The sequence below is a fragment of the Octodon degus genome, unplaced genomic scaffold, assembly GCF_000260255.1.
Source record: "Octodon degus isolate 3935 unplaced genomic scaffold, OctDeg1.0 scaffold00003, whole genome shotgun sequence".
NCBI classification, from domain to species: domain Eukaryota; kingdom Metazoa; phylum Chordata; class Mammalia; order Rodentia; family Octodontidae; genus Octodon; species Octodon degus.
Window position 1 is genome coordinate 22,782,254 of NW_004524579.1, and position 25,991 is coordinate 22,808,244.

At 40.4% G+C, this 25,991-nt stretch overlaps 1 protein-coding gene across 2 annotated transcripts in view; it reads right to left on the bottom strand.

Moving 5' to 3' along the window:
- Positions 1–2,659: 2,659 nt before the first annotated feature.
- The window catches only part of Epg5 (ectopic P-granules autophagy protein 5 homolog), a 121,170-nt gene continuing 97,838 nt past the window's right edge, over positions 2,660–25,991 (bottom strand). Inside the window, exons 35-44 of one of the 2 annotated variants that reach the window (XM_023714574.1) lie at positions 22,902–23,005; positions 20,973–21,148; positions 17,906–18,091; positions 17,210–17,419; positions 16,112–16,256; positions 13,533–13,775; positions 12,290–12,506; positions 10,430–10,645; positions 8,067–8,181; positions 2,660–6,238 (exon numbers count right to left, since the gene is read on the bottom strand). In XM_023714574.1, the coding sequence (XP_023570342.1) occupies positions 6,056–6,238; positions 8,067–8,181; positions 10,430–10,645; positions 12,290–12,506; positions 13,533–13,775; positions 16,112–16,256; positions 17,210–17,419; positions 17,906–18,091; positions 20,973–21,148; positions 22,902–23,005 (1,795 nt within the window). In that variant the 3' untranslated portion in view covers positions 2,660–6,055. Of the gene's footprint in view, positions 6,239–8,066; positions 8,182–10,429; positions 10,646–12,289; positions 12,507–13,532; positions 13,776–16,111; positions 16,257–17,209; positions 17,420–17,905; positions 18,092–20,972; positions 21,149–22,901; positions 23,009–25,991 lie in introns of both variants that reach the window. The other variant, XM_023714568.1, reaches the window with a different exon arrangement.

The window sequence follows — 25,991 nt, forward strand, 5'->3', positions numbered from 1 at the left end:
AAGCAAGTTCTTTAGGAGACTTTGCCTTAACTTTTATTACAATCATTTCTTAAACACACTCTAAAAAAGTTGAAAAGGATGATCACCCAAGTGCCCTTCTAAACCCCTAATTGTGTCCTCCGGTAGGGTGTGTGTGTGTGTGTGTGTGTGTGTGTGTGTGTGTGTGTGTGTGTGTGTGTTCATAATTTATAATGTCTGACACTGCAATACTTCACCCCAGGCACCTCCAAATAACAAGACTCTTCTCCTCTGCACTATCACCATACTTGGGGAAATCAGTAATAATTCAACGATACAACCTATCTGGTTACTTTTCTCATGGCTGAGACAAAATACCCAACACTCACAAGGAGATAGGTTCATGTAGTTCAGTTTGTAGAGATTTCAGTTCCTAATCAGCTGCCTGCAAGGCCGGGTGGCATAGCTCAGGGGCACAGCCATGGGGGCAGAAGACAGAAGGCAGAAGGCACTAAACTACAAATGACTATAACAGCTTCTTCCTGCCCTTTTATATTCCATCTAGGTTACTTGGACTGATTTGGTACTCACACCCCCTTGATCCCAGCACCACACACTCTAGATCCAGCCACTTCTGAAAAGCCCTTACTTGACCAGGCTGTATGTGCTACCTATGACTGCACGAGACCTTGGGGGGACATCGAGACACAAGCCGTAACACTCCCTTACAGCCCACATTCGAATTTCACCCAGTCGCCCTCCAAATATCCTGTGTAACCTGTTGCTTTCTTCCATTTGACTCTGGATGGTTCTTTGGCAAACAGAAGTTTGAGGCTCACTTGATAGGTCTGATAAGTCTGATGCTTGCTTCTTGCCGCTTAAGTACAAGGGTGCTGACAATGATATGGCAGTCCTTGCTGCGGGATTTGCACTCGGCAGCAGGGCTACTTGGGAACAGAAAAAGCACCATTCTCTCAAAAGCCCATGGTAGGGGCCAGGGAAATAGCTCAGTAGAATAAGTGCTTGCCTGGCAAGCACAAGGGCCTGAGTTCAATCCCCAGTTCCCCACCCCTCCCCTACCCCGCAAAAAAAAAAAAAAAAAAAAAAGCCCATGGTAGAGCAGTTCCAGCTGTGATCAGCCATGGAGCTCATTGAGAGGAGCCCCTCCTCTAAGTGTACACCTTGACACCTTGGCATAGAAAGCCTCCTGCTTAGCCTCCCATAAAGAAGCTGCTCCCAGGGGCAGAGCGAGGATAATAAGGCGGCATCCCTCTGGGCTATCCCTGTGAGATCTGCATGGGGCAGATCTGTCCACCTCATCCACCCTCTCAGAGCACTCAGGTTCTGCTGCTGACAAGCAAGCACAGACACGATCAACACGCTGGAGCCAGCACAGCTAGACCAACTCTCCTGAGGCCAGGAAGCTTTCCAGATCAGACTTCCCAGTGCTGGGGCAGCGCTGGAGCTCTCCATATTCTTGTCCCAGAACCCCAGGAATGCAAGCATGCTCACCAGCCACTTTCCAATCCTTAAATTTTGTGGATCTGACAAAATCAGTCAAGCCCTGACAAGGACAGAGACATGCCCCACGCCCAGAAGGCTGTCCCCGGGAACTCCTAAATTGATGTTCATCCCAAATAGAATGTGCAACTCACCAGCATTCTTTGTCCCGCTTAAGGTGTGTCTTATAGATATTTGTGAAAATTACTAAGGAACTCCCTGGCACTCCAACATTGAAGGTAGATTTTTTTCAGGCAGATCCAAAATGGGGACACCGCCCTCTGCCGGCAACTCTGCCCAGCTGCAGCACCATCCTTCAGGCCTCAAGTGTCTTGTGTGTCTCCTAACCTCTACCTGCCAGAGCCACACTGCATACTGAGGGGCTCCTGATCTCCCCAGTAGGCCACTGTCTGTGCCAATACCGGGGACTGAACCCTTGCCAGGCAGACAATTATACCGCTGAGCTATATGCCAAGCCCTGTGCCAACTCTTTAATTTTTAAAAATTTTATTCACTAGATACAGGTCTCACTACGCAGCTCAGACTGTAGTGATCCTCCTGTCTCAGCCTCCCCAGCACTGGGACCACAGGTGTGTGCCATCACTCCTGGTTGCAGGGCCCCAGTTTGGCATGTGGTACCAGGGACCAAATGTGGGTCCTTGTGCTTGCCCGGCAGGCACTTAAGACTGCTCGGAGGTCGTCCCAGCCCCAACACCAACTCTTAAACACCCAATTATAAACTCTTTTTGAACTGAGAGGCCTTAACATTGTGGTAAGGGGCCAGGGAGATGGCTCAGTAGAATAAGCGCTTCCCTGGCGAGCACAAGGGCCTGAGCTCAATCCCTGGTTCCACAAAAAAAAAAAAAAAAAATTTAACATTGTGGTAAACTACAAAGCTTTTGCCCATTACAAACTTCCAAATGAGAAAAGAAAAACAGGGAAACAAAGTTTTGTAAATGAGGGGAGGGATAAAAGGGAAGAATAAGGAAAAAAAACAAACTGTATCATGTACAGGTCCAAATTCTCTATAATGAACGTGATCGTTATGTATATCCAAAATATACCAACAAAACCTAATGAAAGCTTCTTAGTTTAAATTTTTTTGTAGTGTGATTTATGTATAAAAAGAGATCTGCCAACCAACTTGCCCAAAACAATGAGAAAGGTCCATCATGGGTAAATTACAGTTCAATGTGGTTTATTTGCACAATTTTACTTAACCAATTCTCATTTGTTTATTATATAAAAATTCACCCTTTTTACAAGCATCTTAAATGTTGAACAAAGAAGAAATAAATATTGCACATTTTGACCAGAATAAAGTTGTGGTTCTTAAAAGTCAACATTAGACAAGAGGAACAGTTGAACACACTGAAGTACTTATGTCCAACAGAGTGGTTTTTAAATCCAAGAAAAACTTCTCTCAGTGAAAGATATTACACTGGTACATTTAAAAAGTTGTAACATTTCTTAGCAAATTCCTTATCTCAAAATAAGATCATTTAATCTGGTCCCGCCCTAGAACTATTCTGCTACTCTTGGGCACAGTAACATGGGATTTAGACACTTTTCCCCCAGGGAAGGCCTGTTGAATATCAGGTGGAACAGGAGTAATGAGTCTGGAGCATTTAGCCAGGGAAGGTGAAAGGTTGGGAGTGAGGTCAGTATGTGACCAGCAGAGAAATGTCTGTTGAGAGGGAAGCCAACAGCCCCTACCTGGGATGCTTCCAGAAGAGCCCCAAGAGGCAACATCACACAGAGACGCCTTGGCTTGCTGTAAAGCAGGACTATGAGCACAGGTCATTGGCAAGTGGAGGGGAGACAGGATTCCCACTGAAAGGTGAGCCCAGGAGGGTTTACATATCTGTGATCCTATGACATCTACTTCCTGTCCCAAAACAAAGTTTTAGGAATAAAAACTCAACAAAAATATCTATTACCAGCATTAAGTAGAAGGGCATGGACACAGGCACACTGGCTTTGGTGATTACTCATGAGGAACATGGGAAGTTAGGCTAGGGTGAGGCTGACGGTGGTATTTTCTGCGCTGGACTTTCTCCACATCAAAGACAGATCCAGACAGACCCTGGGGAGGTGGAGCATTTGGTAGCTGAGCCAACATACTGATCATGAAACTGAGAAAGTGGGGAGTTGAGACCCAATGTGCATGACTACGGGTCCCCACTCCACCTGCTGCTCTCACACTGTAGAAACACGTTAAGGACATCTCTGCTGTTAACACCCTGTTGTCAAGCTTCCTGCCCTTCACTGTTCTAGTCAGGAGTGGATAAAGGAAATGAGGGTATCCAGGCCACTTCTCTACCCATGTTTCTACTGCAGGCTAAGGTATGATGAACGGAGAACAGGTGCTTTTCACTGGGACCAGAATGCTGCCCCATCTTTCTCCTAGAAAGCATTAAGACACTGCTGGTTACAGTGCAGGAGTCAAGCATGCTCCACTGCTCAGCCTGCAAGCAGGCCTTGGTCTTGCTTGATCCCAATATCCACACATAGCACCAGGCACTGCCTCTGAAACTGCAGCCCTGTGCACTCCAGAGGCTGATGGTCTTTTCAAACAAAACCTCATTCCCAGGTGAGCAGTGGGCAGGCTGGCCTGCTTACAGCCCTTCCTTTATGGAAGCTGCCACACTCTTGACTAGCCCAGTGTCTAGAAACCAGATGACATCAGGCTTTAAAATCAGCATCAACCTTAACAGGACTACTTCTCAAATTCGTGATATGCCTGTAATTCAGATTCGAATCCAACACAACCAAAGACTGATTTTATTTTTAATAATTTTTATACATCAAGTATATTATAAATATTATAAACTCCAAAAAATTAACAGATTAATCATAATTATCTTTAAAATGTGCATACTTAAGATTTCACATTCTAGGATATCAATAATTTCATCTTGCTTAAGAAAACAGCATGTGTTTCCTGTCATAAAATCACTGCTGCCAAATCAGCCAATTAAACTGTCTACAACTTCTAGAATTTTCTTATACATAGGAGAAGCTGATTCAAAAGTGAGAACAACAAAAAGAGATGAGACGTGTCCCTGCAAGCTGACACCATGTGATCCTACAAAACTCTGAACAGAGGTACTTTGTCAGAGCTCCAAGTCTGGCTGCGAGGCAGAATTGTTCCAACAAACCTCCAAGTGGGAGAGGGAAGACTGAATGGGCATGTGGGAAGAAAGCGGTGTTCTGTCAGCTATATTTCTATTTCTCTAAGAGATGTTGGTGACCTTTTAGACATTTTTAGGTAAAAATTCTCAGGCTAAAGATAATCCACGAACAAAGACACATTATGGAACAAACAAAATCCATTTTGAGTTGACAGAATTACAGATATGTTGACAGAAAGCAAATTGCTAATTCCTGGGGGAAATAATATGAGCAAGAAGATTACAACAGTACAAGGCAAAGATGAGGACAGGCTTTGGTAATGAATGGCTAACAAGGACAGAAGGCACACAGCTATTCAAAATAGCCAAATGGCCAGGGATACAGCTCAGTGGCACAGTGCCTGCCTGGCAAGCACGAGGTCCTGAGTTTGATTCCTGATGCAAAGAAAAAAAAAAAAAAGCCAGATTTTAGAAATTCTTCCAACCTGGCCCAGTTTCCAAAATAAATGTTTCAGCAGGTCCTCAAGCTTCATTTGAGTTTAAATGTGGAGAAAAGAAACAAGCAGAAAATAGAGAACCAAGTTTTCCATCTCCCTTTCAACTGTGGGGCATTCAAAGTGCAAACTTGGTGTCTATCATGGGTTGCGAACTTCAGCATCAACAGGGCCAAAAGTAATGTGAATGTGGAGACCAAAGAGAAGGAAGGGACCCGAAGGTCCCCAGGAGCGAGCCCTGTCTGCACTTATGTGGACTACATAAAACGTGCACACGTGGTCACCACAGAGCGCCAGCCTTGCTACTCTGATGCTGACAGAAGCTCCTACATATACTATTAATGGAAACAAACACATCACCCCCTCTGATGCCCGCTATAATGAGGATTAGCTGGCTACACTTTGCACATACTTCACTTTCAGCACCTTTACATCCCTTCTGAGAGAAATAACATAATACTTTGAAGAGGGTGTATTTCCTCACATTTGAGAAATGCAGAAATCATTAAAGTCGATTTTTTAACATTGGAAGAATACAAATGGGGTTCAAAACAAAGGGCTCTACCTGACTCATGAGACAGTCAAATCAGGAGATGGGAGTCCTAACATTCAAATAATATGGGAGAGAGGAAACATATGAAGACTCTACCTGCAGCCCTGCTAAGGTGACCGGGGCATTCACCAACTGTTAGTGGTTTAGTACCCAAGTGGAACTTAGTAAATTTCACTTGTGATGAGCATAACTAAAAATCCCCCAGAAAATTTTAAGAGACAAGAACATATATGCATGCATACAAGTGCACACACACACACACACACACACACGCACACGCACACACACACGCAAGCACACACACACTCCTCCTTGGCTAAACTAGGCTCTGCAGTGAAACTGAGTGATTACTTCTGCAAAGCAAAGTTAAATGTAAACATAAACAACAATGAGGTTTCTCAAGAGCCTTAATGTTACTATCGTATGTTATCTAAGTAATGCACTTCAGGGTAGAGACTGTTAACAAGAAGAGCCAGGAAGTTTTTCCCATCCTGGAGAGAATGGCCGGGATGCTTGATAAACTGGGCAGCTTGCAATATCTGATCCTGGTATTCAATATACTGCTTACTCAGTGTCATGGACTCAAGAGCAGCCAAAGCCTAGAAGACAAAGAAGGCAAGAGGTTACAGAGGCACAGCACCAACTGCCCTAGGTAGAACACACCTACCATCATCATCTGGTTCCACCAGGAGCCTCAAGGGAGGGAAGCACATTGAACCACAGTCAGGAGTTCAGAAGGCAGCCACTGATGAACCCACACAGGAGGCCTGCAGCCTTTAGTGCTGTTACTTCCCTACCATTTCCTGCCAAGAGCCAATACAGCAGCTGCTCTGGTGTGACTGCCCACCAGCTATACCAACTGCCGAACTTGCCTTGTAGTGCCCACCAGATCATTGGCTCCCTCCCTTCTCAGAGCTAAAAAGGAAAACACAGGCATCAGATGCATCTCACCGAGGTGAGGCCTATGTAACTGGCTTTTGAGTTCATTCTTAGGTTATAAAATAAAAGCATATTAAGCTAACTGAATGAAATTCCAAAGAAAATGGCTGGTAAGTGCTGCTGTAGGTAAACAATAAGGTCACTAAATCAGTCAACAAACAAAGTACAGGTCAGTTCCTTCCAATTCCATATGACAAACAGCACAGAACTAATGAGAGAACATGTTCTCACATCTCTCTTCAAAGAAATAAAAACGTTGTGGTCCTGTAATTTTAATTTTTTCCTTCCCTTAGAGAAGAGAAGGGAAAGAGACTATACATGAAGGAAGCAAAACAATAGAGAAGGAGTTCTTGGGGTGGGAAGTTTTGTTTTCCCACTGCAAAAACTCACCCCAACTCCAAGGTTCTGAAAGCTTCCTCTCTCCACTGGGGCACACTCCTATGGATGGGAACTGTAACACTAGAGAATATATATTCATTTTGGAGTTCTACTTTGTTCAAAATTAAAAATTGGGGGAGAGGCTGGTAAATGAACTGGAAGCTTAGAAATAAAATTACAAAGAAGGCTGTGTAGACAGAAGTCTTAGCATTGAAAGTAAACAACTAGGGATCTGGGTACCAAGTTAAGGGCTATATGAAGAGCTCAATCTAAGAACAGGAATGAAAAGGACAAAATCCAGGTGCAGTGGCATGTGTCTATAATACCAGCAATCTAGGAAGCTAAGGCAGGAGGATCACAAGCTCAGGCTCAGGATGGACAACTTAGCCACTTAAGAGATTGCGTACCGAAATTTAAAAAGAGCTTAGGCAAGCAGTTCAGTGTGAAGGCCTTTGGTTTACTTCCTATGCTGCCAAATAGTGCTGGCAGGCAGGAGGTGCAAGACACTCCCTTGAATAACGATGTCTCTCTCCACCCCTTTCTTTTTCTTAAATTTAGCTTCGAAAATAGTCCACTCTGATAGTTTACACAGTTTAATCTTTGCAAAGATGGCCTTTACTAAGTCTGAAAAATCCCAAAAAGAAGTATGCGAGGAACATGCATCATGTCATTACTTTGAGTGTGGGTAATGGAAGGTAGGCAAAGAGGGTGCCAATGGCCTGTGGCCACAGCTAAAGCAAGGTGCTGATACTCCGCCAGGTCCTGGGACCACAGAAATGTCCCAGACTCCTCATATACAGCCTGAAAGGTATTTCACAGACTTCACACCTGCCCATGAGTTACAGAAACAGGATCACTTCCATGTGTGTAAACTGTAACTTCTCACAGGTGATATTCTGCTGTTAATGGGTTATTCCAGCACTGGCAGATGGTGGTCAACATTCAGACTCACAAAACAGGTAACTATCTTCCAAAAGGGAAAGCACACCAAAGGGAACATTGTACTACCATGTCATCAAATGTGAAGGTCAAAAGTGCCACCTCCCCACCTCCTGGGGAAGGCGTGATAGAAAACTGCTAACCCTTATCCGTTAAGGTGTTTTTACTGACCTGCTGAGCTTTGGGAGTAAGATGTAACTCAGAGCCAGGCTTCAAACGGATCTGGTCTTCTGCAGGAACCTGAACTGAGATGAAGGCAGCCATGCTTCGAGCAACCACTCGGAACCTAGGGTGTTAGGGGGAGGTCAGAAGAAGCAACTCACTCTCAAAGTAGACATTTAAAAATAAAGTCTTTTCTGTAATAAATAAATAAATAAATAACTGCGTTTCCAGATTTATCATATAGTCAGCCTCTTCAGGAAAATCAAATATGATCCAAGAAGCAGCTTTTATCTTCTGTTTCATTAATAACCACCCTAAAAATGTGCATAAGTCAGATTCAAGAATGAAAGTGTTAGCAGAGACTAGAAATGACTGGTGCCCTTATATGCGGCTGATAGGAATGTAAACAGTGCAGGTGCCATGAGAACCAGTTTGGTACTTCCTTAATAAGTAAAACAAACAGTAATAACATGACCCTAAAATTCCATTGCTATGTACATATCCACAAGAACTGAAAACAGCTGTGTGACAAGTCTGTATACAAATGCTCATAGCAACATTATCCACAACAGCAAGAGTGAACAATCCAAATGTCCATCAATTAATGGATGAATAAACAAAATGTGGAGACAAACAGGACAGAATATTATTCAACTGTTCTTAAAAGAATAAAGTCCTGACACATGCTTCAGAACACATGAACCTTGAAAACTTTATACTAAGTGACACAAGCAGGACCAGAAGCCATATTCTGTATAACTATGTTTACAAAATGTCCAAAAAGGAGGATTTAATACATAAAATCATAAAGAAAACTAGTATCTGCCAAACTAAGGACAGAAAGGGAATGAAGTGACTATTTAATGGGTACACTATTTAATGGGTACACGGGTTCCTTCTGGAGTTATAAACTATCCTGAAGTCAGCAAGTGACGGCTGTAATATTGTGAATGTATTGTCAGTGAAATGTACATATTAATGTTTATCAGAGTAAATTTTTGACAGTAACTTTTAAATGATATTTTACTGCAACTTTTTTAAAAAAACAGAATAAAAGGACTTGAATCAAACAAAATGTAAACAATCCAAACTTAAGTGGAAAATAAGAATTCTGCTACATTTCACCATAAACAAAGCAGCAGGAGGTTAACTGTGTAGAAACAGTGATTCCCAGTATGGTAAAGCTACTCCAGAAGACAAATGATGTCAGAATTGTACAGCAATTCCTTTCAACTCTGACAGAGGCTTGAAAATAAAGCTATGATGGAGGCTGAGGATGTGGCTCAATGGTAAGAATGTGTAATTAACATGCATGCAGCCCAGGGTTCAATAAGAGAAGAAAAGACGAGAGGGAAGGGAAGAGTAAGGGGAGGGGAGGAAGGGAGGATGAGAAAGAAGTCAGAGAGGGGAAAAGGCAGGGAAGAAGAAAGGAAAGAAAAGAAAGGTAGGGCCAGCCAAATAGCTCAGTGGATTAAAGTGCCTGCAAGCAGGTGCAGGGGCCAGAGATTCAATCCCGAGGCCAGCAGTGCTGGCCCCACCCCAGGGATGCGCTGAGACAGCAATAAGAGACTGAGTGTGGTGGTGCGCACCTGTTATCCCACCTCTTGGGAGGCTGTAAACAAGAGAATCACTACAAGTCTGAACTAGTGTGAGACCCTGAACACCCTATAGACCCTTCCCTAAAATACCAAAAAAAGGGGGAAGAGATGAAAAAAGAAAAACATCATATAAATCAGTACTATGAGACAGGATGAAGGATTAATGGCAAACTCACACCTTATCCATAGCAACAAGAGACTTCTTTCTCCCTACTTATCAACAGACCTCAGCCCAACTTGCTGACTAAGCAGCTCATTGGAGCCCCTCACAAATTCTGCAGGACGAAGTGCCCACAAATAGATGACTGACTACAGTGGTCTGACCTACCTATACGCCATCACTTTTTAGCTCAAAGCCAAAAAAAAAAAAAAAAATCAGTAGTGCAACCAAGCTACAATGTCAAAAGACAGGAGTTACCATTGAAATACACTACTTGAACTTACAGTTAAGCAAGAAACAAATGCTTTTTTTTTTGGTATTTTAGGGAAGGGTCTATAGGGTGTTCAGGGTCTCACTACTAGATCGGACTCATAGTGATTCTCCTGTTTACAGCCTCCCAAGAGCTGGGATTATAGGTGCACACCACCATGGCCAGGCTCTACTGCCAGCTCAGTGTGCCCTGGGGGTGGGGCCGGCATAGCAGGCCCGGGGATCGAACCTCCAGCCCCTGCAGCCCAACAAATGCTATTTTCAAATACTAAGATGTGATCAGACTCCACTTTTTCCAGTATCACTTCTGAAGCCTACTGAGAGCAGTGACACATGCTCCTCACCTGTTGGACAAGGGTGACTTCCGGCCCAACCCAAACGCCCCCAGAATCCCTGAACTGAGCCTTTCCTCAGCCACAAGGCTTTGTCTGCTCTGAAGCATGAGCAGAATCCGGACAACAGATTCCGTCAGGACCAAGTCGTTCTGCTCCATCTGAATCAGGGACAGCTGGAGGACTTGGTGCCACCACAGAAACAGCTTTGCCTCTTCCTGTGCGGAGCTGGGGGAGATACCAGAAGAAATAAAATCAGAAGTGGATATTTTTCCATTTGCATTTAACTGAAAGCCTGAGTTTGATGTAATGGCAACGTTTAGTACTTAAAAAGCTTAGGCTGTTTTATTTTTATTCTGAGTTTCTCACATGAAGAGAAACAATGCTATACTTAAGCTTGATTTATTTATCTTACTTAACATGATCAAGTTGTGACCACTTTCCTATAAATGACTCAAGTTTATCTTTCTCCATGGCACAGTAGTAAGTACTCTATGGTGTATAAGTACACATTTCCTTTATCCATGTATCTGTTGATGAACATGTAGGCTGCTTCCAAGATTTAGCTATTTTAAATTGTGCTATAATCATGGGTGTACATGTATCACTAATAAGATGTCTTCAACTCTTCTGGAAAGATAATTAAAACAGCCATAGCTGCATCAAATGGAATGTCTAGTTTAGTTTTTATAAGGACTGTGACAGACTGTTCTCAAAGGGAAAATGATCAAGAGACGGTAGGAAAGAGGAAGGAAGGGAAAAGGGATGTGTCTGTTATACATATGTATCAACTCTACAGAGCAATGTAAGCATCATGTCCTAGAAAGATGTACAAAAAAAAAGGAAGGGGGCCAAGGGAAGAGGGAGAGAAGGAAGGGAAAAGGGTTGAAAAAGGAATTAAGGTGTGTTAGTTATGTAGCTGTACCAACTTCCTACAAGGAATGCACACACTCATATGACACTTGTGTACAGCACTAATAAACTAAAAAGACAAAGAACCTATGATGATTCTCTTAATAAAACATGTTATTAAGGTAACAGAATTGTAACAGCTAACATTTATCAAACATTTAGTTCATACCAGATTTTTTGTCTTGGCTTTCTGTTCAAAAATTTCAGTCTATCCTCATAACCTTAGGCTAGGTATTACAGCCTGTGTCTAGATGTCCCCCCAAAAGCATCATGTGGTCATAGCTAGTGCGTTCTCAGAGGTGGCTGAACACAGTGACTGAATCAGGTGACTGGTTCATAGTGCAATGCTAGGATTAAGAGTGTGTGATTACTGAATCAGTTCACCAATTGGTTAGTTACTGCCCTATTCCCAGAGCCAGGATACAACAAAAGGGACAAAAAGAGACTTGTCTTGCCCTTGTCTTCTGTTTGCCATGAACTGGCTCTACTCTACAATGCCTCTCTACCCAGCCAGCATGCCTTGAAGCCAGCCAAACAGGGAATAAAACCTCTAAAAACTGTGAACTAAATAAACCCTTCCTCTCTAAACTTAGCAACAAGAAAGTAACCAACACACTAAGGATTATTTTCTCTACAAGAAAACTGAAGCTTGATGATTCAAAATGCTTATTTTAGGTCACTGATGTCAAACCATTAGAGCTTTCAATGATACAAACATCCTGTTACCACACCATACCATAGGTTTGACACCACTGTTTTAGGACATTAAAAAATTTGCTCAAAAGGTCAACCCATCAAAATATGAATTTTTCCCAAACAAATACAACTATACCTCATAGCCTTGTTACGTTTTCTATGTGCCACTTGGTTGTATGTCCTTAAATATATACTGTACTTAATTAAATCAATTCAAATGAAACCAAACCCAAGTATCATACAGCAGCCAACAGGCGGACATACCTTGGATACACCTGTTCCAACCACTTGCTGAGGAGCAGCAGCACTTTCATTTCATTCCTTAAAGTTTGTTCACTATTTAAACACTGAAGCAGGTAGACATACAGAGTCAAGTAACTGCCAAGAGCTAGGCACTCCTGCAGAAACTCTTCTATGGTGAGCTCAGGAACCTGAAGGGACACCAGGATGGGCCCCCATCCTAAATTTTGATTGATGGAGTCTAAGAAAAGAAAAAGAGAGGAATCAAAATATAAGAAAAAGTCTAATTGTTTAACAACTGCAAAAAATCTATTCATGTTAAAACAGCAATTTCTCACATCAGCTCTACAGGCCACAAAAGTCAAAGGTACCCTGCAGCTTCAACTGGAAAGCCCTCACACTTGATGGCACCGAGGGGACTCAAAATTGAGGACTGCACATCTGCAAATCACCTTTCTCATCAGATCATTAACCTTGGCTGCAGTGGTCATCTAATAGTTTTAACTTTAAAACAATTCTGAAGTATGTATGAATACTTTTACCTCTCCAAGGAAAACTGTTCCCATTTGATGCATCATAAGTATCTTACTTACCAAAGCTTGGCTCTCATTTTGATGAAAACCTTGATTCTTAGAAACACAAATTTAGGAGTATTATTTTAATGGTTTTTAATTTTTGGAGAGAATAAGGCTTGGATACACAGAAACAGGCCCAGCGCCTCCAGGGACAGACATGGATGGTTCATGGCTTGTCTGGATAGAGCAGAAGGCGGCAGATTTTAGGCACTTACTGGGCTCCTGCTTCAATATTCTCTTTTCTCTCTTACTGTATAGTATAATATGTATCTGGGTGTCAGAGTTAAGAAGGGCTGTTTTGAGCAACTTTTACTAATCAGACTACATTGTCTCAAGAGTCTGAGAGTTTAGAGCAAAGGTAAGAAAAAGGAAGGGTGGGAGACGGGAAAGAGGAACCCCTTCATATAGTGTAAGCACCATGACAAGAAACAAAAACATTTCTATGAAGACTCATTAACCAAAGTGATCCAAAAGGGGGGAAATAACATAGTGGATCATTATTATAAAAAGGTTCTGGTATACAAAATACATTAGAGCTCTTCTCCCTTGAAATGTGTGACTGAACCAACAGACAAGGACCAGAAGTTTTCTCCACCTTCTGTGGGTAAGATTCTACAGGTACCTTCTGCGGACAAAACTTTAACCTTTCCTGGGGAAGACCAGCACAATGAAAAGAAAAGGTGACATCTTACATTCCTTGAAGTATGCAGTGATGCAGGCTTCTGTAATCTCTGCCATGTGACGGACAGAAGCCAGGCTCTGGCAGGCTGCTGTTAAAAGAGGCAGCACCACCAGCCCATAGACTTTTTGACCAATCCAGGTCCGGATACTGCCCCGCAGGAACTCAGCTGTTGGGATGGTTGCATTGTTCATCATCATTAGGACTTCCATGAAGAGGCTGCAGAGGGCCATGTGGCGGGCCTGCCTGTCCATGTCTGAAGGGGAACACACACATACACATACTCAGGTGGTTGCAATGTGATCATAAGGACAACAATGCTTCCATCTTAGTTGCTCTCCAAGGACCAGAAGGAAGATTTTGGACCTGGCTTTTATGGACAGACATAGCACAAAAGTATTTTATATAAGCAAACTATTAAGAGTTTCCTGAGTACAGCAGTGTGACAGAAGAATAACTTTAATGCACATATAACAAACTGGTGTGAAAGAGTAAGTTTATCATAATGCACCTAATTACATTTATTTTCCAAATTTTGCTAATGCAAAACCAAATACATAAAGGACTGCAGCAGTCATTCAGTTTGGTGAGCTACTAAGCAACATTACCCAACACCCTACCATAGCTATGGCCAATGCTATCAACATTGTAGGGTGATTTACACAGAATCAAAGTTATTGCTTAAGAGTAAACATTAAAGGAGATTTTTTTTCATGTATTTAGTATGGGGTCTACAGGGTCTCACTAAACAGATGGGACTCGGAGTGATCCTACTGTTTTCAAGCCTCCCAAGCACTAGGATTACAGGCATGTGCCATCATGCCCAGACTCAATGTGCCCCAGGGGCGGGACAGGCACAGCATGGTGGTGATCAAACCCCAGTACCTATGTCTGCCTAAGCAGGCATTTTAATCCACTGAGCTATCTAGTCAGCCCTATTGCTTACGTGGGTTTTTTTTGTGTGTATGTGTGTGGTGCTAAGGATCAAACTTGGGACCTTGCGCATTCCAATCAGGTGTGTATGCCAATGAGCTGTCTCTCCAGCCCTAGGAGTTTTAATAGGCATAATTTTTGCCAATTATTTCTACTTTCCTTGAATTAGGTTGTTTTGTTGCTGTTGTTGTTTTAAATAGAACAGGACTGATGATTCTGTATCTGTCAACAGGAATAGTTTAAGAATTTGGAAGATCTCAACACATACATCAAAACAAGTTCACTACTTATTCAGTGTTAAATCAACTCTAAATTTAATGTTACTGCAGGATCAACCAGGAAATAAGTACTTTGAAAAAAGAACCTTAAGGAAAGAGATAATAACAATATGAATACATGAATTTTTTCATATATTTGCGTATTATTCTTTGAAATAAAGGCCTTATCTCAATTTCAATTGAATAGCAATTCAGATTATAATTTACCTTCTAAGTATGACCCATACGTAAAAATCATGGCAACGAGCCTCAATACAGATCCTAGCCTGTTCATCATTAACAGGGCTAAGAATTATTTCCCTAAAACTACCTGATCCTATTACTCTTCTGATGAGTCTTTCTAGAACATCTTTGCTCACTTTCCCTGGCCAGCTATTATTCAGCTTATCTGGCCCAATGACACAGGTCCACCTCCATCACTTTCTCCAGCACTGCCTGCTGACCCTTCCTTCCCTCCTTTGTTCCCACCTTCCCTCTGCCCCTCCCCTTCTTCTCTCCCTCTTAATCTTTTCTTTCACAAAGTAGATAGCCTTGCTTCAAGACCACATGAGCATATATTTATTAATTCTCAAAATATATCTCTTTCCTTGCCACTCAGAGTGCTAGCCCAACACCAAAGTGAGAAAGGTAACTGTCTGTACTCCTCTCATGGCAGCATGCTGATTTCTGGCTCATCCTTGCAGTAAAGATGTGAGAGCCCTGTGGCTTGCACACGTAGTCTCTTTTTAGGCTCCTACCTTGGGCAGCCCTGGACCTCATTAGCTCCTCAAGTGCCTTCACAAGGTATAAATGAAGCTAACCTCACTACTTCATCTGCCTTTACAAGCTTCTCCTTTCACTTTGTCTCTGGTCTCTGAGACTTTCTATCCTTTTGCCATTCTATTGGTATGTTTATTTGTTGGTTTCCCAAAAACTTTTTATACAGCCTTCTTGTTTATTTTTAGCAGGGAGCCTTCTTGTTTGTTTTTAGCAGGGCAGGCAGTCAGGATGTCTAGGTCACCAACCTGCTAGCAGCAGAATCACTCTCTGTAAAGTATCTTGACAAGTCAACAGGTGGCTTTCCTAGTTAAGAACCAGACGCTAGAAAGGTCAAATGGTAAGAAAGCTACTTACTCAAAGATCTCCTGGTACCTCTCAATCATTAAATCCAATCATCCAGCTCAAACCTCAGTCCAGGTCACCTCATACCAACATTTTTCTGAGTGAATGACTCAAGTTCGTAACACTTAGAGTCTGAGTGTCCCATGTCCGAAGAGATCCATGCCTGACCACTGCCTCTTTGGATATAGGAATGACAGGGTCTTACTCATCTTCACTATCCCATAATGCCTCACATATGGAAGAAATTCACTACATAAATGATTTCTCATTGGTCACTTACCGGGTGGGTTAAAGACAATGATATCATCTAAGAGCTTAGCCATTTCTTGCTCTAGAACTGCAAAGGTGATTTTTCCATTTTGTTCTAGGTCGCTGAGGAACTGAACCATCTGATGAATGAAAGCTTGGCATTTTGGAACTACATCCTGACAAACAACAAAAAAAGGATCATTCCAATGAATCTAAGCAAGGACTGTCAACTGGTTGTACCCTGAGAGCATGGCACTGCACTGACACTTGGGTAGGAAGGATAAGGACAGATTTCACTCAAAGGCCTCATTCAGGTGAGCCAGGGACATATGTCAGGTGATATGAAACACAGTCAACACCTGGACAAGAACCCATGTTCTGGGGCTGGTGAGATGGCTCGGTGGTCTAAAGCACCTACTTAGAACAAGCTAAGCTAAGCAAAGCACAGGGACCGTGGTTCAATCCCCCAGCACCACATGCCAGCCAGCCCCGCCCCCTGGTGGGCTGAGCTGGCCACACACACACACAATAACACACACACACACTAAATAAATAAACTTAAAAAAAATAAATGTTAAAAAAAAAAAAAAAAAAAGAACCCATGTTCTCCTAGGTCCTGCAAAACACATCCATCCCCACATCACTTCTTACTCCATTAATGAACTAAGTAAACAATGACTTTTTCCCCAGGAACTTTTCCCAAAACTTTTGTGTTCAATCCTCACAATGCACTTTGAGAAATGGCATTTCAAATTCAGAAGAGAAAACTAAGACCTGCCCAAAGTCAGCATGCCAGTGAGTTGTGATCTGAGTCTGTCAGACCTAAAATTGTTATCATCATCTTCTGTGCCACTCTGCTACCAATGACATTCAGGTAATTAAACTAGTGGGCCATTGCAAGGCCTCAATCAACTCTGATCTGATCAACATGTGATGCTGTTAGGAATGAAGTCTTAGCAAAAGGAATCAAACCAAAGGGCCCAAGAGGCCAGTATGAGTACACAGTGACACAGAGCTCCTAGCTTTCTCTGTTGAGCAGTCAGCAGGTTCAAGACTATCTTCAGTAGCACTTATAGAACGTTCTGTCTCAAAGAACACCCTCTACCTTTTAATCACCCTCTCAACTTACAAGATGTTTCTGGTTCTCGATAGGAACGGAAAGGCCTGCAGCCACTTTCAGGAGCTTCACAATCAATTCAGCAGCAGACTCTTTTGCCAGGATGATGGATGGAGGATAATGACTGCTAAAATAACTTAATACACTCTGGTATGACACAATATCCACAAGATGCCATGAAAGTGAGCTACTTTGTCCAAGGAGACTAAGTAAAGGTGAGTCCTGAAAAATAAAACACAGATTCTTAAGACTGTGTTAGTTCTTGAGCCCCCCAAGTCCCCAGAATGTCTCTAGTCTGTGAAAAAAAAAGACACTAAGCACGATGTCAAGTATCTACTCCAGCTGGCACTAGGAAAAGTAATTAGTAAAATCAAGGCAAAAATAAATGACTATCAAGATCCAATTTTCAAAGGATTCTGCTCTGGTGATACATATCAACAATGAACTTAAGGGACACATAGTACAATAAAGTAGGAATTATTGAGATGTAAAATAAAATTGATTATATAGTCTAAACTGTGGAGTTCTCTTCACAATGTAGACCAGACAACGGACTCTCCCAGGAAAAATGATCTAGCCGAAGGCACAGTTCACGTTCCAAGCATCTCTTCATACTGACAGAGGTGCTAGGGAAGCAAATGAAAACCACAACCTGGAGAAAACTGAGGACCAAGAAGCCAAATCTGAGAACAAATGCCCCAAACTTACTGTTTGGTCTACTAGCTGAACTTCTTTTGCCAAGAGAACCATCATGAAAAGAAGGCAGACGATCATGCTCCTAGTTTCAGGCTGGGGGTTAGGACTCCAGGCATCAGACAGCACACTAACCCAATTTACTTCACAGAGTATAGACCCGAAAAACAAGAAACAGCTCTTAGGGCTTCCTCGTTCCACCTAAACACAAATGCACACAAGTCAGTGTTTTGCTGTTTGATATATCTTTAAATGTATACAAATCAATTTTCATAAATTTTATAAAACAATTTTTCTCAGATTATAAATATTCATAATCCTACCCTGCAGAGATTTAAGTATTCATTGTTACTAACTTTCCTTCATGTGCTCGCTTTGGCAGCACATATACTAACTTTCCTTCTATGCTCAGTGTATGTGAACATTTTGGGACAAACCTGTTTGGATTTTATTATCTGTCCCAATAATTTGTAACAGGAGAGGAAAGCCCTCCCCTAGCTCCCTAGATGGAGATTCCCTGCAACAGTGAGTCACTGAGGTTATAGGAATGTCAGAATCTAAGGTGTGTTCAGATAGGATGAAAGTGGACCATTAATAGTCTGTATAGTTCCTAAAGGTAGGCATGAATCAGAACTACTAGGAGAACCACTAAAACACAGATTGCTGGGCCTGCCCCTTGAGATTTTAGGCTAAGAGCAAGAATGTGCATTTCCATTAAGTCCCCAGGTGATAGTCATTTTGATGTCCCTAAGATCACATTTGGAGAACTCTACATTAGTGTAATATTTATATCACCTTTGTCAATGTAATATTATAAAAATGTGTCTATGTCACTCTAATTGTTAATGACTGCATAATCCTTATATTCTGTTAGAGATGTTTTGGGGGAGTATATTTACAATATATAATCAATCTTCAAATTATATTTTATAAGCTTGTTTGATTATTTCTAATTTCTTTAAAATAAATCAGGTCTAAGTCAAAATTCTTCCTTTAAAAGTGAAGATTAGGTGCCAGGGAGATGGCTCAATGGAATAAGCGATTCCCTGGCAAGCGCACAGGCCTGAGTTTAATCCCCGGTTCCGCCAAAATAAATAAATAAATAAATAAATAAATAAATAAATAAATAAATAAATAAATAAAAGTGAAGGTTAAAAGCTCTATTATAGGGCTGGAGAGATAGCCTAGTGACTTAAGCAACTGCCTGGCAAGCACAAGGTCCTGAGTTCGATCCCAGTAACAAAAAAAAGCTCTATTATGGTCTACAAAATTATGATCAATGGAATTTGGTGACAATTCACATCTTATATTATGCTACTAAATCTATTCCCTCATAGAAAATGATTCTTCATCCTCCTTTATAATCTATTCTGTACATCAGCCTTGTCCAAAAACTGAACGCACACACATACACCTCATTTCATGACTTCTTTCCATAATTCTGGTTACAAACCAAACTGGATGAGAACCAAATCAGATTTCCCTGTAAGGTCAACATTGAACCTAACCAGTGAATTTGATACAGTTCTCATCCAATTTGGTTTATAACCAGAATCATGGAAAGAATTAAATTCATGAACAAAAGTATTACTGTATATACATAAATAAAATTATGCCAACAAGACACAAAAACTTTAAAGAAGCCCAAGTTTTGAGTAGGTTAGGAGCCTGTATCATTAGTGTAAAATCTTTAGACTCTATAGTCTACTGGGCCAGACCAACACACCAATTAATCAGTCATACAGTGAAGTTCATCTTCTTATTTAGTAAAAGCCTAATCTCCCAGCCCTTTAAGCCAACTTTCATTTACATTATAATTAAATATCTACCTAGTACCTGCCTCATCTACTAAACCTAGCTATAAAATCACTCTGAAGTCTAGTATTTCTCTAGTCTAAATCTAGCTATAAAAGCACTCTGAGGTCCAGTATTTCTCTAGAACAACTGCCCTCTGCTTCCCTGGGGCTGGCTACAGAGGAGTGGCTCTAACAGCTACACTGGGTGAAGTTTCACCAAAGCACTTAAAAGCTTTAGTATACTTTACTAGTCATTATAAATAACTGCAGATCTGTATCAGTTAAAGCATTTAAGGTGTTTCAATAATAAATACATTAAGACTAAACATAAATCAACTGATGACTATTCAACAAATCAACTGAAACTATCGTAAAAACCTAAGCCACTATTACTGAGAATTTTTTAAATAGAAAGAATGACAAAACCAGCTCCAGATTTCTGACTCATACATAAATCACACTGCAGTACCTGTTTTTGTAACTACTGTTTCTACTGAAGATGCACACATACACTTACTGGCACTTTTTTCAGATCATTGTAGTTCTTTCTATAATCACAATGCATCATTATTTTTATTGCCTATAATCTAATTATTCACTCATATAACTGCTAAAAAGAATTAATAGCTTGAGCACCAATTCACATTTCTTTAGCAAAACATTTAATAAGTAGTTCAAATGACACAAGAAAAACATGTACACCAATCAACACTAAACAAAAATCACTGAACTATGTACTCACACATTATCTCTAAAGTTTACTGACATTTTAAAAACAAAATCTTAGACCATAACGCCAAGTGAAATAAGTCAGATACAGAAGGTTAAATAGTGTGTCGTTTCTATTATATGAAAACCTGAAATATAAGTAATTTAAAGAGCGAAATAAAGGATAGGCAATAGAAAACAGGTAGATTTGTGGAGATGGGAAGGGATTTGAGAGTGGGCAAGGGAAGAAGTAAAACTAAGACATGATATGTGTATATAACAATTCCCATGACGAATGTAATTCCTATATATTATTAAGATATATTAATAAAAAAATAACAAAAATATAAAATAAGGACAAAATATTTCTCTGGGTTTTAAAAATGATGAGGTAAATGTTTTCCAATCATCTATGAACTAAACAATTAAATTATTTCCGTGAGCTGCTATTATCCATAGTACTGCTGAGGTAGCACGCAATCTGTACACAGGCACAAGTAGTCCCTCTGCAGAACAATCACACTGAACAGGCTACTGACTAGGTCTCTCAGAAGTGACAAGAAGGGTAAAGGGCTCACTTTGAAGAAGGCCTCCATGAGCACATGGTCGGGATACAGATCTTTCCACGGGAGCTTTTGGTAGGCACTATGAAAAGCATACAGAATAAACTCTGGCATTTTGGGCGCTGTACAGGCCTCACAGTAATGCATCAGGTGCAGACGAAGGGCTCCTTCATCGCCTGGCAACAGTTTGTCTAGAATTAAAAAAAAAAAAAAAATTACACCAGAATGCTTTTAGTTTATATATTTGGGATGGATAGATTTTTTTGAGACAGGGTCTCATTATGTCACCAAGACTGGCCTTGAATCCTGCCTCAGCCTCATGAGGGCTGGGATTATAGGTGTCTGCTACCACACTTGACAGTTTACCTTTTCAAAAGGAAGCCATTATGAGACACAAATCTGAACTAAGAGTCTAAAATCTAAACTTTTCAACATTTACCCAATTTCAAGGATTTTCACGTATGGGAAAAGGGAACACTGGCAGATCAATAAGATGAATACTTGGGCAACTGCAATAAACCAAAGGTGTAGAACAGCTGGTAAGTAGTAATCAGCTTTCCTTAAAAATTTCTAGGGCCGGGGAGATAGCTCGGTAGAATAAGTGCTTGCCTGGCAAGCACAGGGTCCTGAGTTCAATCCCTTGTACCACAAAAGGGAAAAAAAAAAAAAAATTTCTAAATATATGGCTTTTTACTCAAACACACTTCTACAGACTGCTACCTACAATATACACTGCCTCATGCATTTAATGTGTCATTCATTTAGCATCTTGGAGGAAGACAATATTCTTCAAGAGGAAATGATTGTACATTCCTCAAAGAATGGCAAAGCTGGGCATGGTGGTACATGCCTGTCATCCTGGCTACTCAAGAGAATGTGGCAGAAAGATTAAAAGCTTAAGCCCACTCTGGGCAACCTGGTGAGGACCTGATTTAAAAGTATAACATAAAAAGGGGCTAGTAATGTGTGGAAGGCATAATAACTCCAGGCCTCCAATACTATTGCAAGTGAATCTTTTTCTAAGTCCTGTGAATTATGACTCCGTGCCATATAGCCCTTAATAGTCACCTGAGTGCCTGTGACCTATAAAATTCTCTTGGTGCATCAGTGTCATTAGTGACGCTGACTTCCGCCTCCCTTACCTCTGATGAGATAGGTTCCTAGTTCTTACCCCGCCTATTTCCCATAAGTCTCCTGCTATGCCCCGGAGGTGGGACTTCCTGTCATGGCCCAGTTGCCTAGTTACTCACGCCTTTTACCCGCCGACTTCATTTCCCTATGCCTCCACTATATATACCTAGCACCTCCCCTAAATAAACAAGACTTGATCAGAATCCTGTCTTGTCTCCATTTCTCGCGTCTCCTGTCCTTTGTCCCCTATTCAATTCCCTGCTCCTCTCCCAGGTGACCTTCGTTGACTGACCTACTGGCTCCGGACAGTAATGGAGCTCAGTGGCAGAGCGTCTCTGAGTTCCATCCCCAGTACCTGAGAGGAAAAAATTATACACACACACACACACACACACATACACACACACACAGTCAATAAATACTTCAAAAAACACTCAGCATCACTGTCATTACCCAAGATAAGTGCTGGAGGGAATTCAGAGAAGAAGAAACTTATATATTGTTGGTGGGAATATAAATTGGTACAGTCATTATAAAAAGCAATAGGGAGGTTCCTAAGAAAAGTAGGCATAGGCAACACTTAAAGAGTGAATGGCTATAATTCTTCCATACCTGACAAAAGTACAGCAATTTCAAAAAACAAAAAGAAGTTACAAACTCTGTAAGTAATTTTATAGGTGTCCTTGCTTCCATCACAGGTAACTGTCCAAAAACTAAAATAAAAGTAATAGGAAAGCGAAGGTAAAATCATGACTTGGAAGACCTTTGGAAAACAGAAGTATTAATCAGAGACATAAGACAGCATCTCCCTACCTTTAAAATTCTCGTGCAATGTTTCAACACAGTCGGTGAATAACTGTACAATGCTGGAGGCCACCTCAGCATCACTCTCCAGCCAGGGGTAATGCCACTGCTGACTGCTTTAAAGAAAAGAAGTATGCTGAGCAACTGAAGTCCTCATGATTAACTAATTGTAGTTCCCAGTGTCTAAGGCAGGCCCAGGTTTCAGAAAACTTTGTATTATGTAGCCTTACTACATATTTAGGACAACTTTAAAGGCTGTAAATTCCTGGAGGTAACTGTATCCTGTAATACCAACTATATAACTTTATTTCCACTTTTTCCTACCCTTGGGTTCAGTGCAGTTAAGTTTCAGAAAAGTGCTAACTAAATAATCTTAAATTAACATTGTTTTTCATCCAATTTACAATCTTGAACACCTTGGTTAATTTCAAACACCTCAGAAAAATATCTTACATGAAGTTTTCCTTTATCCAAAGCACAAGACAGCTGGGGTAATTGTACTAATGTCTATTGGGTTGTTTAAAGGAACAGTTAATGTTTAAACACTTCATCGATTTTGCATGCTATGTCTGGTGATCTGAGCAACTACTATGAAGATAACAATATGTAATATAACAACTATTGCTAATTTTTTATCACCTTTTGAAATTCTGTATTGTTTTTATCATATTTTGTTTTTGCCTTTGTGCTTTTTTTCTTTTTAAAATAAAATTTAACAAGAGTCAATCTAACAAAGGAAGTAAAAGATTTGTAGAGTGAAAATTATAGTGCTCTGAAAAAAAAGAGATCAAAGAGGATTTCAGAAAATGGAAAAATATTCCTTGGTTCTGGATAGGAAGAACCAATGTCGTAAAAATGGCCATACTCCCAAACTTGTTATACAGATTCAATGCAATCTAATTAAGATACCATTAGCATATCTCATAGATCTAGAGAAAATATTCCTAAAATTCATCTGGAACCAAAGAGATCTAGAAGAACAAAAGCAATCCTGGGCAACAAAGGAAAAGCAGGAGGCATCACAATTCCTGACTTGAAATTATACTACAAAGCTACTGTGATTAAATCAGCATGGTCCTGGGGAAAGAGACCAGAGGCTCAATGAAACAGAGAGAAGACACAGACAGACACAACTACAAACACACTCAGCCACTTTATCTTTGACAAAGGAGCCAAATACATTCACTGGAAGAAAAGCAGTCTGTCCAATAAGTGTAGCTGGGAAAAAAATGGCTTTCCACATGGTGAAGGCTAAAATTAGACCCACGTCTATCACCAAGACTAAGCCAGAGCCAAAATGGATCAGAGACTTAAATATTACAACTAAAACTACAACACCAAATTTCCTGGAAGGAAAAGTAGGTAGAAACCTTGAAGACATAGGGCTAGGTACAGAGTTCACACACAGAAACCAAACTGCACAGGAAATACTTCAAAGAATCAACAACTGCGATCGCATCTTTAAGTTTCTGCACATCAAAAGAAATCACAAATAGAATAAAAAGAAAACCCATGAACAAGAAAAAAATTTTAGGCAAATGTCCCTCCGATAAAGGACATCTAGAACATATAAATTTTTAAAAAGCCCGCCGAATTTAACGACCCAATCCAAAAATGGACATCTGAGACGAATATATACCTCACAAATTAAGAAATACAAATTACAAATAAATATATGAAAAACCGTTCAACGTCATTGATCATTTAAGAGATACAAATTAAAACAATGCTGTAGGGCCAGGGAGATGGCTCAGTAGAATAAGCGCTTTCCTGGCAAGCACAAGGGTCTGAATTCAATCCCCAGTTCCATTAAAAAAAAAAATGCTGAGGTCCCATCTGACCCCAGAAAGAATGGTTATCATCAAAAAGTCAGCCAATAGCAAATGCTGGAGGTGTTGTGGGGAAAAAGGAACCCTTCTCTATTGCTGGTTGGAGTGCAGACTGGTACAACCACCATAAAATCAGTGTGGAGATTCCTCAAAAGCTAGGACTGGAGGTGCCATTCAACCCAGCTATTCCCCTCCCAGATTTTTCCAAATGAATTGAAAATATACCACAGTGATTAATGTGTGCCTATGTCTATAACAGCACAATCTGTCATAGCTAAATCTTGGAAACAACCCAAATGCCCATCAACTGAGCAGCAGATAAAAGATGTGGTATTTTTACACAATGGAGTATTACTCAGCTATAAAAAAGATAAAAGTTTAGCCTTTTATAGGTAAATAGATACAACTAAAGACCATACTGGAAAGTGAAATAAATAAGACCTGCATATGCAAACACTGTATTATATCACTAGAGTAAGAACCGGAAAGAGTAAATAAAATCCAAACAGAAAAATAGATACTACGAAAAGGAAAGAATGTTGAAAGGGAAGGAAAAACTGGGATGAGGAAAAGGATAAAAGAAAGGAAAAAGACATATTTATGTACATATGTAGGATAGGTTGGATAATCCTACAGCAAATTTCTGCTAGTCTATTGAAAGGAAAAGTTAATGCCTATTCTTTTTTCTTCCTTTTAATTTCTTATGCTTTTTTTTTCCTTTTTTAATACCTATTTTAATGTTTATTTTTGGCAATCTAAACAACTAATTTGAAGATAACTAATTTATGTAGTACAGCAACCATTTTTGAGTTCATATTATTCTGTATAGTGAAATTCTATATCATTTCTAATTTTTTTTTCTTTTTTGTACCACTTTGTATTCTCTTTAAAGAAATAAAAAATTAAAAATTAAATTTTAAGAGGCTGGGGATTTGGCCCAGTGGTAGAAGGGTTGCCTAGCAAGGTGGAAGCCCTAGGTATGGTCCTTGGCACCAAAAACAAAAAATAAACCTTCCCTAAAAAACAATTCAACCAAAAAAAATACAGTAAAATAAAATAAATCAAATTTTTAAAATTACCATCTTTTGTAACAAGATGGTCAACAATTTAACAGACAAGCAGTAATCAAAGAAAATTCTTTACATGAAAATTTGATTTTTTTAATCTGGTCTACTAAATCCACTATCAAAATAAATCCTATTAATTTTCCTGAGAAATAATCAAATACCTGTGTTTTGATCGGTCTACAGACAAGCACTACAAAATGCTA